At 37.1% G+C, this 15,004-nt stretch overlaps 1 protein-coding gene across 1 annotated transcript in view; it reads left to right on the forward strand.

The window, feature by feature from the left end:
- FAM186A (family with sequence similarity 186 member A) overlaps nucleotides 1-15,004 on the forward strand; it is a 90,004-nt gene that overhangs the window by 28,648 nt on the left and 46,352 nt on the right. Inside the window, 2 exon segments of the mRNA XM_065935063.1 lie at nucleotides 5,880-6,096; nucleotides 7,040-7,210. Of these exon segments, the coding sequence (XP_065791135.1) occupies nucleotides 5,880-6,096; nucleotides 7,040-7,210 (388 nt within the window).

Here is a 15,004-nt window from a genome sequence, read left to right on the forward strand (position 1 = left end):
CCTGTGGCATGTGGAATCTTCCCAAGCCAGGGATCAAACCTGTGTCCCCTGCGTTGGCAGGCAGATTCTTAACCACTGAACCACCGGGGAAATCCACAATTGATTTTTTAAGTTCAATTTATTTCAACTAAACTAAAAAATAAAAATTAGTTCACCCACTTTTCACATCATCCCTACCCCCACCTCTGGTAACAACCAAATTCTTCTCTGTAGCTATGAACTTGGTTTTATTTTAGATTTCACATGTAAGAAAGATCATATGGTATTTCTCTTCCTCTGACTTATTTCTCTTAGTGTAATGCCCTCAAAGTCCATCCATGTTGTTGCAAATGGAAAACCTTTATCTTTTTCTACAGATGAATAATATTTTATTGTATATTTGTGTAGGTGTATATATACACACATTTATCTGTTCATTATTGATGGATGCTTGGATCATTTCCATATTTTGGCTATTGTAAATAATGCTACAGTGAACATGGGAGTGCATATTTATTTTCTAATTACTATTTTTGTTTTCTTTTTTTTTTTTTTTTTAGTTCTACCACTTTATTGCTACCAACCCATTTCCCTCCACCCTCGTGCACACATGCTCAGTCATGTAATCCCATGGACTTCAGCCCGCCAGACTCCTCTGTCCATGGACTTTTCCAGGCAAGAATACTGGAGTGGGTTGCCATTTCCTTCTCCACTATTTTTGTTTTCTATAGATAAATACCCAAAAGTGAAATTCCTGGATCATATTGTAGTTCTATTTTTAATATTTTGAGGTACCTCCATTTTGTTTTCCATAGTTATTCAGTCACTAAGTCATGTCTGACTCTTCGTCACCCCATGGCTCCTCTGTCCTCCACTATCTCCCAGAGTTTTCTCAAATTCATTTCCATTGAGTTGGTGATGCTATCTAGCCATCTCATCTCCTGCTGCCCCCTTCTTTTGCCTTCAATCTTTCCCGGCACCAGGGTCTCCAGTGAATCAGCTCTTAGCATCAGGTGGCCAAAGTATTGGAGCTTCAGCTTTTTTTTCCCATTTTTTTTCCCATAGTGACTGCACCAACTTACATTCCCACCAACAATGCATGAGGATTTCCTTTTCTCCACATCCTTGCGAACATTAACAAGTGTTATTGTTTCCAATCTTTTTGATAACAGTCATTCTAACAGGTGTGTGGTACATTTTGTGATTTGCATTTTCCTGATGGTTAATGACAGTAATTACTTTATGTACCCATTGAACATCTATATGTATTTGTTGGAAAAATGTCTGTGTAGATCTTCTGTCCATGTTTCAATCAGATTGTTTGGGTTTTTGCTATTGAGTTGTATCGAGTTCTTTATATATTTTGAATATTACCCCCTTATCAGACACATGGTTTGCAAATATTTTCCCCCACTCTGTAGGTTGCTTTTTCATTTTGTTGATGGTTTCCTTTGCTGTGAAGACGCTATTTAGTTTGATGCGGTCCTACTTGCTTATTTTTGCTTTTGTTACCTTTGCTATTGGTGTGAAATCTAAAAAATTATCACCAAGAGCAATGCCAAGGAGATTACTGCCTATGTGTTTTCTTCAGGAATTTTTATAGTTTGAGGTCTTACATTCAAGTTATTCATCCATTTTGAGTTAATTTTTAGGCATGGTGTAAGATAGCAATCCCCAGTTTCTTTCTTCTGTATGTGGCTGCCCAGTTTTTACAGCACCATGTATTGAAAAGACTGTCCTTTCCCCAGTGTATATTCTTGGCTCCTTTTTTGTAAATTTACCGTATGTGTATATGGGTTTATTTTCCGTTGATCTGTGGGTCTGTTTTTATGCCAATATCATATTATTTTAAGTTCTATAACTTTGTACTATTGTTTGAAATCAAGGAGCTCCAGCTTTGTTCTTCTTTCCCAGTATTGCTTTAGCTACTCAGAGTCTCTTACGATTCCATACAAATTTTACAGCTTTTTGTTCTATTTCTATAAAAAATGTTATTGGAATTTTGAAAACTATTGCTTTCAATGTGTAGACTGCTTTGGGTGGTATGAACATTTTAATTCTTAGGAGAATTAACAATATTAATTCTTCACTTCTTTCATTTATGCCTTTCATTTCCAATATATAGGTCTTTCACCTCAATTAAATTTATTGCCAGGTATTTTTTTTGGATGCAATTGTAAATGGGATCATTTTCTTAATTTCTCTTTCTGATAGCTCATTATTAGTATATAAAAAATTAAACATATCTATTTATTTATTAGACTGCATCAAGTCTTAGTTTTGCAGGATCTTCGTTGTGCCATGTGGAATCTTTTGTTGTAGTGCATGGACTTTCTAGTTGTGGCATGTGGGCTGCAGAGCGTGCAGGCTCAGTAACTGTGGGCCATAGGTTAGCGTGCTCAGTGTCATGTGGGATCTTAACTCCCTGACCAGTGATCAAATGCATGTCCTTGCATTGCAAGGTGGTTTCTCAACTACTGTACCATCAGGGAAGTCCCAGAAAATTAAACATGTTTTTTTGTGTGTGTGATTTGTGTGTGTGTGTGTGTGTGTGTGTGTGTGTGTGTGTGATTTTGTATCCTGCAACTTTGCTGAATTTATTTATTTCTCCTAACAGGTATGGGGTATGTGTGTGTGTGTGAGCTTTAGAGTTTTCAACATATAAGATCATATCATCTACAAACAAATATTTTTTTTTCTTTTCCAATTTTGATGTTTTCAAATTTATTTTCCTCTCGAATTACTCTGGCTAGGACTTCCAGTAATATGTTGAATAGAACAGATGAGAGTTGGGATCCTTTACTTGTTCCTAATCTTAAAGGAATAACTTTCAGATTTTCACCTTTCGGTATGATGTTAGCTGTGGGCTTGTCAATATATGACATTTATTATATTGACTTTTATTGTATTATATTTTCCCTTTACACCTGCTTTGCTGAGAGCTTTCATCATGAAAGGGTGTTGACTTTTATCACATGCTTTTTCTGTATCAGTTGAGATGATCATATGATTTTTCCTTCATTTTGTTAATTTGGTGTATTTCATTCATTGATTTTCACATGTTGAACCATTTTTGTATCCCTGGAATAAATCCCACGTGATTGCGGTATATAATTCTATTAATATGGTGCTAATTCTATTGAGTATTTTGTTGAGGATTTTTGCAACAAAATTTATAGAGATGTTGATCTGTAGTGGGTTTTTTTTCTTTTTGCAATATCTTTATCCATCTTGGTATGAGGGTAATTCTGGCCACAAAGAATGAATTGAAAAGAGTTCTTTTTCCATTCTGTGGGAGAATATATGAGAAGTTGGTAATATTTTTTCCTTAATCACCATGTTATGTGTTAGTTTGTAATGTTATTCTTCATCACTTGACTTATCAAACTTTGTCTCTGCTCTCCTGTATTTCTGACTTAATTTACTGCAACTGCATTCTCTATTTATGACTGCAGTAATTCTAGCACCTAACATTTGATTACACTTTTGGCATGGCGATTTGGCTTGCAAAATCCAAATCTCACTGCTATTGTAAGAGCTGTAGAGGAAGTTAGGTTTATCTGAAGTCAAATTGAGAAAGCAATTGATAAATTTGGAAAAGATGGAGCAGTTGTTCTCCATCTATCAGATTTACTGTGCCCTTTTATAATATTTTTAACTTTCCTTTTGTTCCTCTGAAGTGAACTTCCTAAATAAAATATCTACTCTCATACTTTAAAAAATTAATATATGAAGGTAAATAAAAGTGCTAAATTTAATAACATGCATTTCAATGTGTAAATTCTAAGTCAAACTTCACTAGAAGACATTACAAAGATGTAGCAGAGGCTTGCATCTTTATGCAGAATTAAAATAAATATGAAAGCTATGAATATAGGCTGAAACAAATGCAGGTTTATTGCAGTGACACTACATACTATTAGGAATAGTGCATTGCTGGTTGGTATTGTGGTGAACATTTTATTGGTGAATGGTGAAATTTTATTGGAGAAATCCTAAAGAACATTTTCCTTTGATTTGCATAATATTTGCATTCCTGGAAAATTCAGTAAGCAATTAAACTTGGTAAGAACTTACTTTTCATTTATACTTTAAAAAGAGTAAGTTTCTAGACTCAGATAATTATAAACAGATTTTATGTAACCTATGTGAATATCCCATTGGACAGTGAAAATTTATGCAGGATGAGCCAATTGTCAAATACGTGTACTGTCCATTGCACATAGGATGGGCTGCCACAACTTAGCATGCTTTACTAAGTACAATGTCTTCCCTTCCATTCATTGTTACAACCGGAAGTGCTTCTCTTCTTTGGCAGATATTATGACCTTTTTTTTTTTTAAGCTTATATATTTATCTTTATTTTTTGGCTATGGCGGGAGTTCGTTGCTGTGCATGGGCTTTCTCTAGTTGCAGTGGTGGGATGGGGGTTCTACTCTCTGCTGCAGTGTGTGGGCTTCTCATTGCAGTGGCTTCTCTTCTTGTGGGGCATGGGCTCCAGGAGTGCAGGCTTCAGTAGTTGCAGCACATAGGTTCTGTAATTGCAACTCGGGGGCTCTAGAGTAGTGGCTCAGTAGAAGGCTCGAGGGCTTAGTTGCTCTGCAGCACGTGTGATCTTCTGGGACCAGGGATTGCACTGGTGTCTCTTGCATTGCAATGCAGATTCTTAACCACTGAACCACCAGGGAAGTTTACTTCTCTCTCTCTTTTTCTTTTGGCTGCCCTGGGTCTTTATTGCTTTACGTGGGCTTTCTCCAGTTGTGTCAGCGGGGTCTACTCTTGGTTGCAGTGCTCAGGCTTCTCTTGTGGCCAAGCACGGGCTCTAGGAGTACGGGCTTCAGTGATTGTAGAACCCGGGCTCCGTAGTTGCAGTTCCAGGGCTCTGGAGTAGGGGCTCAGTAGCTGTGGTGCACGAGGTTAGTTGATCTGCTGCAGGTGGACTCTTCCTGGACCCAACATCAAACCCATGTTCCCTGCATAAGGAGGCAGATTCCTATCCATTGTACCACCAGGAAGTCCCATCAATTTCTAACTGCCATATATGAGGCAGTAATTACCCCCATTGAGAACTACCAGGATAAAGTGATGAACAGAAGAAATTTACTGATAGATTCTTGAGGAGGGGAAATAATGAAATAAAAGTCATGTGGAATATTCCAATAGCCGCTTTCCAGGTGTAAGGGTTAATTTTTTAAAAAGTGACTTCCTTTAATTAGTTTGTTTATAGCAGCCACAGTCTATAACGCATTTCACATATGCTACATGTTTCAGATCAACCGTGAACTTAGCATCTCCATTATTTTACAGATGAGTCATGATTGTAGAAAATAATTTTTTAAAGAGTTATCTTTTTAAAAACAATTTTTATTTATTTTTCAGCTGTGCTGGGTCTTTGTTGCTGTGAGGGCTTTCTCTAGTTGCAGCAAAAGGAGGGCTATTCTCTAGTTTCAGGCTTCTCATTGAGGTGGCTTCTCTTGTGGAGCATGGGCTCTACAGAGAGGGAACTTCAGTAGTTGTGGTGTATGGGCTTACTGCCCTATGGCATGTGGAATATTCCCAGACCAGGGATCAAACCCATGTCCCCTACACTGGCAGGCAGATTCTTAACCACTGGATCACCAGGGAAGTTCACTAAAAGTCATTTTAAGGAGGAAGCTAGAGTTAGAATCCAGATATAGTTTCAAACCAAATATTCTTTTCATTATATCATAGAAATTCTAGGATGAAGGCAGAGAAAAAAAAATTAAGAGGAAAATCTTAGACTTACAGAAAAATTAGAATTAAAAAGCCTTTGATTAGAGAGCTTTATAGTACTATCACTGACATTCTAGGAAGAAAGCTGATCAAATCTTATTGTCAAACAGGATTTATTATTATAATCCCCCTTCTTATTCTTATAGCATCTTAATACGCAGCTGACAGACATAATGCAAAATGTGAAGCGTATAATAAATCGCTATACTATGTATGAGAATATGCATGCTGGAAGGAAAATATCCTTTACAGAACATAAGAAACAGAAAGGAAGTTTGCTGGAGAAAATAACTGATTGTGCTAAGACTGCTGAAATTAAAAACAAGACTCTTGCCTACATTCTGGCCTGGTTGGAAGAATGGAGTAAGTTTCCAGAAGTGATTTAAAGTTAATGAAAAACCTACAGAACAGAATTATAAGTAAATGTTGAAGGATTAGAAGACTAAAGAAGGAAAGGTTAAGATGGTTAAACAGTTGCTCTCTGTTTCAGGAAGAATAAAATAAGGAAAACAAGTTTGCTCACTTAGCATGCTCCTGCCCACTGTCTCAATGCTTCCTAGTCCCTTGCCTGGAACATTTTCTACCAGGTAGCCACATGGTTCATTCTCTGCTTACACCTCACTTTAAAATGAGGTGTTCTCTGACCATCCGCATTCTCTACACTCTGGCACTGACTGTTATTCTTTACAATTCTTTATTTTTGTCTATAGCTTTTCTTATCATCTGGCATGCTTTATAATTAATAATTAATATTTTTAAAAAGTTTTGTTTGTTTCCTTTCCCTAGAATATAAATAGTAATAAAGTCAGGGAATTTGTTTTATTCAATGCTGTGTCTTCAGCATCTAGAACAATATATGACAGAGAAGACTCTAGTTGAGTGAAAGAATGAATAAACTAAGAATACAAAAAAGAGAAATTTCGTTTAGTTACAAGAAATCTCATATAACAGGGGTTATGAAATACTAGAAAACTTACCAAGGGAGTTAATTGGGGTTTTAATCCCCAGTATTAAGGCATATATTCACATTTTAGACCTTTATCCCTGATATCAGGGAATTAAACCAATTAGACACATTTTAACTATGTTTTAAGCATATTTTCATGCCCAAGATTTACTATTCAGTCTTCCATTCCAAGTCTTTTCTTTTTTCATTTCTTCACAGAGAAATGCCTCAGAATAGAAATAAGTATAAAATATCTGTATTTCCCAATACTACAGTATTGAGTAGGTAGGCAATATTGTAAGCCTATATGGTTATAATTATTTTTCTGCACAAAAGTAATTTTTTTTTACTCTCTTCAAGATGTCACTTTGTCTGAGATTACTGCAATTGATATTGAAGAACACCATCACTGTTTAGCACAAATGGAGATGTTACCAGAAACGTTCAAAGCTATTGAAAACAATATCAAGATACTAAGCAGAATTAGTATGTATTTGCTTGAAGAAAAGAAGAAACAAAAGAAAAAAACAGGTAACAGTGTTCTAAGACATTGGATATAGATATTACTTTTTCTAAAAAACAGCTTTATTGAGGTATAATTTACATACCATAAAGTTTACCCACAATAGTTGTATAATTCAATGGCTTTTAATACACTTAGAGTTGTGCAACTATCACCACAGTCTAACTTTAGAACATTTTGTGATCCACAAAAGATCCCTCAGGCCCATTTGCAGTCAATTCTCATTCTTACCTTCAGCCCCAGACAATAAATAATCTATTTTCTGTTTCAATAAATTTGCATTTCTTGGATATTTCATAAAATGGAATCATATTTCACATAGTCCTTTATGTCTGGTTTCTTTCATTTAGCATAATATTTTTGAGGTTCAGCTGTGTTACAGAATGTATTATAGTTTCTTCCTTTCTAGTGCCAATTGTACACCATTGTTTGCATATACCAAACCTTGTTTATCCATTTACCAGTTCATTTGCATTGCTCCCACTTTTTCATTTTTTTAAATAATGCCACTATGAACGCACACATATGTTTTTGTATGAACATAAATTTTCATTTCTTTTTGGAGATACCTAGGAGCAGAATTTCTATGTCATTTATTTATCTATTGCTGGTAAACATATTTAACTTTTAAAGAAATTATTAGCTGACTTCCCAAGTGACAACACCATTTCAGTTTTCATCAGCAATGTATTAGGGTTCCACATACTTCACATTTTCAACAACACTAGTTATTGTCTTTTTTTTTTTTTTTTTAGTATAATTGCTTTACAATGTTGTGTTAGTTTCTACTCTTTTTTATTATAGCTTTCCTAATAAGTATGAAGTGGTTTCTCATTGTGGCTTTAATTTGCATTTCCCTGACTAATGATGTTGAGTACTTTTTCACTTGCTTATTGGTTATTCCTATATCTTCTCTGATGAAATATCTATTCAAATACTTACCCATTTTCATTATTGAGTTTTAAGAGCTCCTTAGATATTCTGGATACAAGTCCTTTTTCCGAAAAATAATTTGCAAATATTTTCTCCCAGTCTGTGGCTTGTCTTTTCATTTTCTTAATGGTGCTTTGAAGCCCAAAAGTGTTTAATTTTGATGAAGTTCCATCAGTTTATCTTTTTTTTTTTTCTTATATGGATGATGGTTGTAGTGTTGCATTAAGAACCTTTATCAGTCAGGGTTCAACTCTGAAAACTGAACCAAATGGAGATTATATTTTGTCTATCCATCTATCTAGCACACTGCAATTTGGAACACACTTTGTATTATTTTAATCCTTTTAAATGTATTGGGACTTGTTTTATAGCCTAGCATATGACCTATTCTGTAAAGTATTCCATGTGTTGTTGAAAAGAATATACACTACATTGTTGTCAGGTAGAGTGTTTTACAGTTTGTTTATATTGTTGTTCTAGTCATATATATCTATCTATATATATATATATATATATATATATTCACTGATTTTCTATCTAGATCTATCCATTGAGAGTGGGATACTGAATTTTGCAACTATTATTGTTATTTCTCTTTAATTCTGTCAGTTATCTGCTTCCTGTATTTTAAGACTCGGTTGTTAGGTACACATATGATTATAACTGTGGCGCTTCCTGATGAACAGATGATTTTATTTTTATAAAATGTCCTTTGTTGTCACTAGATCCATTTCCTTTTCTTTGCCTTAAAGTTTATTTTGTTTGATATTTGTATAGTCTCTCTAGGTCCCCTGTGGTTATTGTTCAGTTCAGATATTTAGTCATGTCCAACTCTTTGAAACCCCATGGACTACAGCACACCAGGCTTCCCTGCCCATCACCAACTGCTGGAGCCTGCTCAAACTCATGTCCTTTGAGTTGGTGATGCCATCCAACCATCTCATCCTCTGTTGTCACCCCGTCTCCTCCTGCCTTCAATCTTTTGCAGCAACAGGGTCTTTTCTAAAGAGTCAGTTCTTTGCATCAGGCGGCCAAAGTACTGGAGCTTCAACTCCAGCATCAGTCCTTCTAATGAATATTCAGGACTGATTTCCTTTAGGATGGACTGGTTTGGTCTCCTTAAAATCCAAGGGACTCTCAAGAGTCTTCTCCAACACCATAGTTCAAAAGCATCAATTCTTCATTGCTCAGGTTTCTTTTGGTTCAACTCTCACATCCATACATGACTACAGAAAAACCATAGCTTTGACTAGATGGACCTTTGTCAGTAAAGTAAGGTCTCTGCTTTTTAAAATGCTGTCTAGGTTTGCCATAGCTTTCCTTCCAAGGAGCGAGCATCATTTAATTTCATGACTGCAGCCACCATCTGCAGTGATTTTGGAACCTGAGAAAATAAAATCTGGCACTGCTTAAATTGTTTCCCCATCTATTTGCCATGAAGTGATGGGACCAGATGCCATGACCCTCATTTTTGAAGACTGAGTTTTAAGCCAGCTTTTGCACTCTCCTCTTTCATTTTCATCAAGAAGCTCTTTAGTTCCTCTTAGTTTTCTGCCGTAAGGGTGGTGTCATTTGCATATCTGAGGTTATTGATATTTCTCCCGGCAATCTTGATTCCACCTTGTGCTTCATCCAGTCCAGCATTTCATATGATGTACTCTGCTTATTACAGAATGATCTCTGCTTGTTTCCAAGGCAAACTATTCAATATCACATTAATCCAAGTTTATGCCCTGACCAATAATGCTGAAGAAGCTGAAACTGAACAGTCCTATGAAGACCTACAAGATCTTCTAGAGCTAACACCCAAAAAAGATGTCCTTTCCATTATCAGGGATTAGAACACAAAAGTATTCTAGTAAGGGAGTCTAGTAAAGGGAGTCAAGAAATACCTGGAGTAGCAGGCAAATTTGGCCTTGGAGTACAAAATTAAGCAGGGCAAAGGCTAACAGAGTTCTGTCAAGAGAACACACTGGTCATAGAAAATACCGTCTTCCAACAGCACAAGAGAAGACTCTACACATGGACAGCACCAGTTGATCAATAATGAAATCAGACTGATTATATTCTCCGCAGCCAAAGATACAGAAGTTCCATACAAACAGCAAAAACAAGACAAGGAGCTGACTGTGGCACAGACCACGAACTCCTTATAGACAAATTCAGAGTTAAATTGAAGAAAGTAGGGGAAAACCACTTGACAATTCAGGTATTACCTGAATCAAGTCCCTTATGACTATACAGTAGAAGTGACAACTAGATTCAAGGGATTAGAACTGCTAGACAGGGTGCCTGAAAAACTATGAATAGAGGTTCGTAGCATTGTACAGGAGGCAGGGATCAAGACCATCCCCAAGGAAAAGAAATGCAAAAAGGCAAAATGATTGTCTGAGGAGGCCTTACAAATAGCTGTGAATAGAAGAGAAGCCAAAGGGAAAGAAGAAAAGGAAAGATGTACCCATTTAAATGCAGAGTTCCAAAGAATAGCAAGGAGAGATAAGAAAGCCTTCCTCAGTGAGCAATGCAAAGAAATAGAGAAAAGCAATAGAATGGGAAAGACTAGAGATCTCTTCAAGAAAATTAGAGATACCAAGGGAACATTTCAGGCAAAGATGGGCTCAATAAAGGACAGAAATGGTATGGACCTAACAGAAGCAGAAGATATTAAGATGAGGTGGCAGGAATACACAGAAGGACTATACAAAAAAGATCTTCATGATCCAGATAATCACGATGGTGTGATCACCCACCTAGAGCCAGACATCCTGGAATACGAAGTCAAGTGGGCCTTAGGAAGCATCAATACAAACAAAGCTAGGGGAGGTGATGGAATTCCAGTTGAGCTATTTCAAATCCTAAAAGATGATGCTGTGAAAGTGCTGCACTCAATATGCCAGCAAATTTGGAAAACTCAGCAGTGGCCACAGGACTGGAAAAGGTCAGTTTTCATTCCAATCCCAAAGAAAGGAATTGCCAAAGAATGCTCAAACTACCGTACAGTTGTACTCATCTCACATACTAGTAAAATAATGCTCAAAATTCTCCAAGCCAGGCTTCAACAGTACAAGAACCATGAACTCCCAGATGTTCAAACTGGATTTAGAAAAGGCAGAGGAACAAGAGATCAAACTGCCAACATCCACTGGATCATTGAAAAAGCAAGAGAGTTCCAGAGAAACATCTACTTCTGCTTTATTGACTATACTAAAGACTTTGACTGTGTGGACCACAGCAAACTCTGGAAAATTCTGAAAGAAATGGGAATATCAGACCACCATACCTGCCTCTTGAGAAATCTGTATGCAGGTCAGGAAGCAACAGTTAGAACTGGAAATAGAACAACAGACTGGTTCCAAATCAGGAAAGGAGTGCGTCAAGGCTGTATATTGTCACCCTGCTTATTTAACTTATATGAGGAGGACCTCATGAGAAATGCTAGGCTGGATGAAGCACAAGCTAGAATTAAGATTGCTGAGAGAAATATCAATTACCTCAGATATGCAGATGACACCATCCTTATGGCAGAAAGTGAAGAAGAACTAAAGAGTCTCTTGATGAAAGTGAAAGAAGAGAGTGAAAAAGTTGGCTTAAACCTCAACATTCAGAAAACTAAGATCATGGCATCCAGTCCCATCACTTCATGGCAAATAAATGGGGATACAGTGGAAATAGTGACACTGTTTTTTGGGGCTCCAAAATCACTGCAGATGGTGATTGCAGCCATGAAATTACAAGACACCTGCTCCTTGGAAGAAAAGTTATGACCAACCTAGACAGCATATTAAAAAGCAGAGACATTACTTTGCCAACAAAGGTCCATCTAGTCAAAGCTATGGTTTTTCCAGTAGTCGTGTATGGATGTGAGAGTTGGATTATAAAGAAAGTTGAGCGCCAAAGAATTGATGCTTTTGAATTGTGGTGTTGGAGAAGACTCTTGAGAGTCCCTTGGACTGCAAGTAGAACAATCCAGTTCATTCTAAAGGAAATCAGTCCTGAATATTCATTGGAAGGACTGATGCTGAAGCTGACACTCCAATACTTTGGCCACCTGATGCAAAGAGCTGACTCATTTGAAAAGACCCTGATACTGGGAAAGATTGAAAGCAGGAGGAGAAGGGTACAACAGAGGGCAAGATGGTTGGATGGCATCACTGACTCGATGGACATGAGTTTGAGCAAACTCCGGGAATTGGTGACAGACAGGGAGGCCTGGCATGCTGCAGTCCATGGGGTCACAAAGAGTCAGACACAACTGAGTGACTGAACTAAACTGAACTGAACTCTGCATATAAGTTAAATAAACAGGGTGACATTATACAGTCTTGACATACTCCTTTCTCAATTTGGAACCAGTCCATTGTTCCATGTCTGGTTCTAGCTGTTGCTTCTTGACCTTCATAGAGATTTCTCAGGAGGCTAGTAAGATGGTCTGGAATTCCCAACTCTTGAAGAATTTCCCAGTTTGTTGTGATCCACACATTCAAAGGGTTTGGAAGTCAATGAAGCAGAAATAGATGTTTTCCTGGAATTCTCTTGCTTTTTCAATGATCCAACAGATGTTGGCAATTTGATCTTTGGTCCCTTTTCCTTTTCAAAATCCAGCTTGAACATCTGGAAGTTCTTGGTTCACATACTCTTGAATCCTAGCTTGGAGAATTTGAGCATTACTTTGCGAGAGTGTAAGATGAGTGCAACTGTGCAGTAGTTTGAACATTCTTTGGCATTTCCTTTCTTTGGGATTGGAGTGAAAACCGACTTTTTCCAATCCTGTGGCCATTGCTGAGCTTTCCAAATTTGCTGGCATATTGAGTGCAGCACTTTCACAGCATTATCTTTAGGAATTCCTCAGCTGGAATTCCATCACCTCCGCTAACTTTGTTCATAGTGATACTTCCTAAGGCCCACTTGACTTCACATTCCAAGATATATGGCTCTAGGTGAGTGATCACAACATCTTGGTTATCTGAGTCACTAAGATCTTTTTTTGTATAGTTCTTCTGTGTATTCTTGCCACCTCTTCTTAATATCTTCTGCTTCTGTTAGGTCCATACCATTTCTGTCCTTTATTGTGCCCATCTTTGCCTGAAATGTTCCCTTGGTATCTCTAATTTTCTTGAAGAGATCTCTAGTCTTTCCCTTCCATTGTTTTCTTCTGTTTCTTTGCACTGACCACTTAGGAAGACTTTCTTATCTCTCCTATTCTTTGGAACTCTGTGTTCAGATGGATATATCTTTCCTTTTCTCCTTTCCCTTTCATTCTCTTCTTTTCTCAGCTATTTATAAGGCCTCCTCAGGCAACTATTTTGCCTTCTTGCATTTCTTTTTCTTGGGGATGGTTTTGATCAGCACCTCCCGTAGAATATTATGAACCTTCATACATAGTTCTTCAGGCACTCTGTCTATTGGATCTAATCCCTTAAATCTATTTGTCACATCTGCTGTATATAATCATAAGTATTTGATTTAGGTCACATCTGAATTTTCTAGTGATTTTTTCGCTACTTTCTTCAATTTAAGTCTGAATTTTGCAATTATGAGTTCATGATCTGAGCCATAGTGAGATCCCAGTCTTGTTTTTGCTGACTGTATGGAGCTTCTCCATCTTTGGCTGCAAAGAACATAATCAATCTGATTTCTTTATTGACCATCTGGTGATGTCCATGTGTAGAGTAGTCTCTTTTGTTTTTGGAAGAGTGTGTTTGCTGTGACCAGTGTGCTCTCTTGGCAAAACTCTGTTAGCCTTTGCCCTGCTTCATTTTGTAGTCCAAGGCCAAACTTACCTGTTACTCCAGGTGTCTCTTGACTTCCTACTTTTGCATTCCAGTCCCCTATAATAATAGGACATCTTTTCTTGGTGTTAGTTCTAGAAGGTCTTGTAGGTCTTCATAGAACCGTTCAACTTCAGCTTCTTCGGCAATAGTGGTTGGTGTATAGACTTGGATTACTGTGATAGTGAATGATTTGTTTTGGAAACAGAGATCATTCTGTCATTTTTGAGACTGCACCCAATTACTGTGTTTATTGTTAGTATAATTGAATATAACATCTGTTGCTTATATTTGGATCCTTTGGGTTTTTTTAAAAAAATATAATCTGACAATCTCACTTTTAGCTCAGTTCAGTTCAGTCGCTCAGTCATGTCCAACTCTGCGAACCCATGGACTGCAGTATGACAGGGTTCCCTGTCTATCACCAACTCCCAGAGTTTACTCAAACTCATGTCCATTTGAGTCGGTGATGCCACCAACCATCTCATCCTCTGTCGTCCCCTTCTCCTCCCACCTCAATCGTTTTCAGCATCAGGGTCTTTTCAAATGAGTCAGTTCTTCACATCAGGTGGCCAAAGTATTGGAGTTTCAGCTTTAGCATCAGTCCTTCCAATGAATATTCAGGACTGATTTCCTTTAGGATTGACTTGTTGGATCTCTGCTCTCCAAGAGACTCGCAAGAGTCTTCTCCAGCATTACAGTTGAAAAGCATCAATTGTTTGGCACTCAGCTTTCTTTATAGTCCAACTCTAGACTTTTAGCTGATGTGTTTAATTAATTCACATTTAATGTAATTATTGATATGGCTTAATATATACCTGCTATTTTTCTCGTGTATCTTTTTTTTTCCTTCTATTCTTTTCTTGCCTCTGTGTTAAATAGGTATTTTCTACTGTACCTTTTAATTCCACTTTTTCTTACATTTTCTTAGTGGTAATTATAGGAATTGCAGTATACATCTTAAATTATCACAATCTTTTCCAGATTGGAACTAACTTAATTCCAGCAAAATATAGAATCTTTGCTCCAATAATTCCACCCTCTTCATCTCCTTTGTGCTTTGCCATGTATCAGTTCAGTTCAGTTCAGTCACTCTGTTGT

The sequence above is a fragment of the Muntiacus reevesi genome, chromosome 4, assembly GCF_963930625.1.
Source record: "Muntiacus reevesi chromosome 4, mMunRee1.1, whole genome shotgun sequence".
Taxonomy (NCBI): Eukaryota; Metazoa; Chordata; class Mammalia; order Artiodactyla; family Cervidae; genus Muntiacus; species Muntiacus reevesi.